The sequence below is a fragment of the Palaemon carinicauda genome, chromosome 14, assembly GCF_036898095.1.
Source record: "Palaemon carinicauda isolate YSFRI2023 chromosome 14, ASM3689809v2, whole genome shotgun sequence".
NCBI lineage: Eukaryota > Metazoa > Arthropoda > Malacostraca > Decapoda > Palaemonidae > Palaemon > Palaemon carinicauda.
The window spans coordinates 67,828,508-67,831,825 of NC_090738.1; the positions used below are offsets into that span (position 1 = coordinate 67,828,508).

The 3,318-nt window shown below is 33.4% G+C and overlaps 1 protein-coding gene across 1 annotated transcript in view; it reads left to right on the plus strand.

Annotated features, from left to right (window-relative positions):
* Window positions 1–2,415: 2,415 nt before the first annotated feature.
* LOC137653202 (uncharacterized) overlaps window positions 2,416–3,318 on the plus strand; it is a 1,075-nt gene continuing 172 nt past the window's right edge. The window contains exon 1 of the mRNA XM_068386580.1: window positions 2,416–3,318. This exon is cut by the window's right edge and continues 172 nt beyond it. Within this exon, the coding sequence (XP_068242681.1) occupies window positions 2,436–3,318 (883 nt within the window). The 5' untranslated portion in view covers window positions 2,416–2,435.

Below are 3,318 nucleotides of genomic sequence, written 5' to 3' on the forward strand. Positions count from 1 at the left end.
GATAATTAGTGCTTTTCATAACAATTTATTATTATTGAAACCAAAAAATGAGCTTTAGAGTAGTGCGTTGTCGTAGTTCCTTTTCATTTTATATATTATTTTCTCTTTAGCTTCAAATAAAACTTGAAATGAGAATATTTCATCATGATATGAATAAAGTAAAGTAAAATAAGAAACACATTAGACAAATGCAAAGCTCTATATATGTGTCTGCGAAACTGACAATTCAGAAACGCAATATGTATTACACTGTTAAAATTTGGCATTAAAAAACGGCAAATGTTTGGCAACATATATTCCAGGATTTTTACCATTATAAAAACGGATATATTGATAAAAGAGTTATATTAGAGTCAACAACCCGTAAAATATAATAAAAAGGTAAGGCATAATTACGGTCGTCTGTATTTTACTGAAATACGGTTAAGAACAGTATGTTTTACGGAGAATTTCCTATTAAAACTAAGAGTTTTATCTAACACTGTACTAGATGAACTGTTTCGATACCATTTGCACTTCAAGTTTTTCAAATACAACCATTGTAAAGTTCGGAAATCAAGATTATCCTTCAATTCCAATTCCTATCAGGGAATTCATGGCACATTAGTTTCTGCTGTCAAGAGAAGTATTGGATGCATTATACCCAAAATATCTCAGAGCAAGCATGAATTGGACATTTACTATTGAAGTGTTCGAACAATTAATTTCTACGTTTCCTAAGTATAATTATATATTCTGATTTATTACTGTGACCTATATTTTATCTTATTCATTCAATTATAGATTTCGTTAATTATCTACATTCAATACAATATTTTTTTTTTTCATTTTTCAAATTGCTTTTATCAGATGTATCGCTATTCTTGCATTTGTTTCTAAGTGGTGGAACCAGCTTTCATGTCATTGAATAATGGTGGTTTCCTTTGATATTTTTACTGAATGTATTTGATAAAAATGTTGTGAATATATTTCTTTTTAAACACTTTTGGGTATTATTCAGTGACCTTTATTGCAGTATTTTCATATGCTAATATAAGTGGTTTCCGTGACAGTTCCTGAAATTTGCAATAGGGTTTGGTGGTGTGTTATAGGCATCCTTATATAAAGACGTGTTCTATGTCGGCTAGTTAACGTAACCAGTTTCATGAGCAGCACGTTCAACACGCTTTCATACATTGCAATACTCAACTTTATGACTTGTGAAACAACTAGTCCCTCCTAGGTTGTACCATCATATTTTCTTACAAATATTTAAAAAAAGAGGAAATAATATATTTCTGCCAACTCAACGGTAACAGCGAAAAGGTTTCTAAATTAACCACCCCTAAATAATAATAATATTAATAATAATAATAATAATAATAATAATAATAATAATAATAATAATAATAATAATAATAATAAAAAAAAAAAAAAAAAAATAATAATAATAATAATAATAATAATAATAATAATAATAATAATAATAATAATAATAATAATAATAATAATAATAATAATAATAATAATAATAATAATAATATTCCAGTTTATCAATCCAACAGCAACAGGCAAAAATGGCAGAAGGGAAAATCAAGTAAAGCACTCCCCACAAAACAATGACGTATGGCGCTAAACTCTTCCGTTCTCATTTGGTTATGCGATGCGTTGAGCTTTCATTTAAACTTTATCATTTAAAGCAGACTGCGTTTGCCTCACTTCCTGTTGGACAAGTTCACAATGGAAACTTTGTCTGCCTGGTGAACGCTTTATGAGGCAAACACTATCTGCTGGTGAAGGTATATACCGTAAATGAAAGGTCAAGTTTATTGTTTTTCTTGGTAAGTGAAGTCTTATTGGAATATGTCGTCTTACACTGAAGACTAGAGTTGGTTGTGGTATATATTATGATTAGGAAAAGAAACTTATAAGAAATCGTAATATTATAGCTACCGCTGCTGGAGAAATGAAGATTATAAAAAAAAAAAACGGTAAATGTGTAGGAGAGCTCCGCGGAAGATCTTGAAGAATTTAAACACCTACAATTCACTATTATATCATATAGAACGCTTATATAATAGTCAATATATGAGCAGCTTCTATTTAACGAAGATATTCGTGTGTATAGTTATGTTTCACTTGGATTTTTTCTAAGTGTTTGTTTTTGTTTACTGTGTGATGTCTTGGCTAAAATGAGCTGTTTCACCGCCTTACTGCGTATGGCAGACTAGTTCTCAATGCTATTCTAACCAATAACAGGTGTTTTCTTGACGTCACACTGTTTGAAAACCAATCATGGCGGTTTTTACAAATCTAGCCAATGCTGACACTTATTACTTCACTTATCCCTGCTATTTTTCCACCAGTTACCACAGTTTACGTGAAGTTCCGCGGAGGAATATTTTTGCACGTCTCGGATCTCCCTTCAAACTGAAAAGCTCATTTTGCCGTGAAGTATGGAGCAATTAGCAGGACCTTCATCCCGTTCCGACTGTGTCACTTGTGACAATTGCTTTATTTCTTATGGGGATTTTTGTGTACATTATTCAGGGAAAGTTGATTTGCTAATTGCATTTGCTCAACGTCATGGTTTGATTTTGGCAGAGAAAAAGTGCCCTAATTGTGAAAATGTGTGCCGTATAGATTACAACAAATTAGCATTCCGGTGTGATCGTAGTGTGGTTACTCGTGGGAAAAGGAAGAGGAGGTGCAATTTTTTCGTGTCTTGTTTCAAAGGTACATGGTTTGGAAACGCAAAGTTAGATATTGAGACTAATTTGAAGTTTGTGTTCCTTTTTTTGCAAAAGGCGTTTTCATTTGAATTTGTTTCGTTTGAACTGAAACTCAATAATCACACTATCGTTGATTGGTGTTCGTTTTGCCGTGAGGTGCTTATTTCTTGGGGTCTGAGACATTCTCGGAAAATTGGAGGCCCTGGATTAACCGTTGAAATTGATGAATCAAAATTTGGCAAGCGCAAGTACAATGTTGGACGCGTCATAGAGGGTCAGTGGGTGTTTGGTGGTATCTGCCGTGAAACCCGGGATTTATTTTTTGTGCCGGTGCAAGACCGCTCCGCTGAAACATTACTGGCTATTATCCGCCAGTATATAGCAGAAGGTACCACGGTGATATCGGATTGTTGGAAGGCATATAATTGTTTAGAAAAAGAAGGTTATAAGCACCTCACGGTTAATCATAGTGTTAATTTTGTTGACCCAGTTACAGGTGCTCATACTAACACCATAGAACGTACTTGGAGAGGCACCAAGGCCCTGGTCCCCAAATACGGAAGAAGAAAAGGTCATTTTGTGGGGTATTTGGCCGTGGCCTACTTTA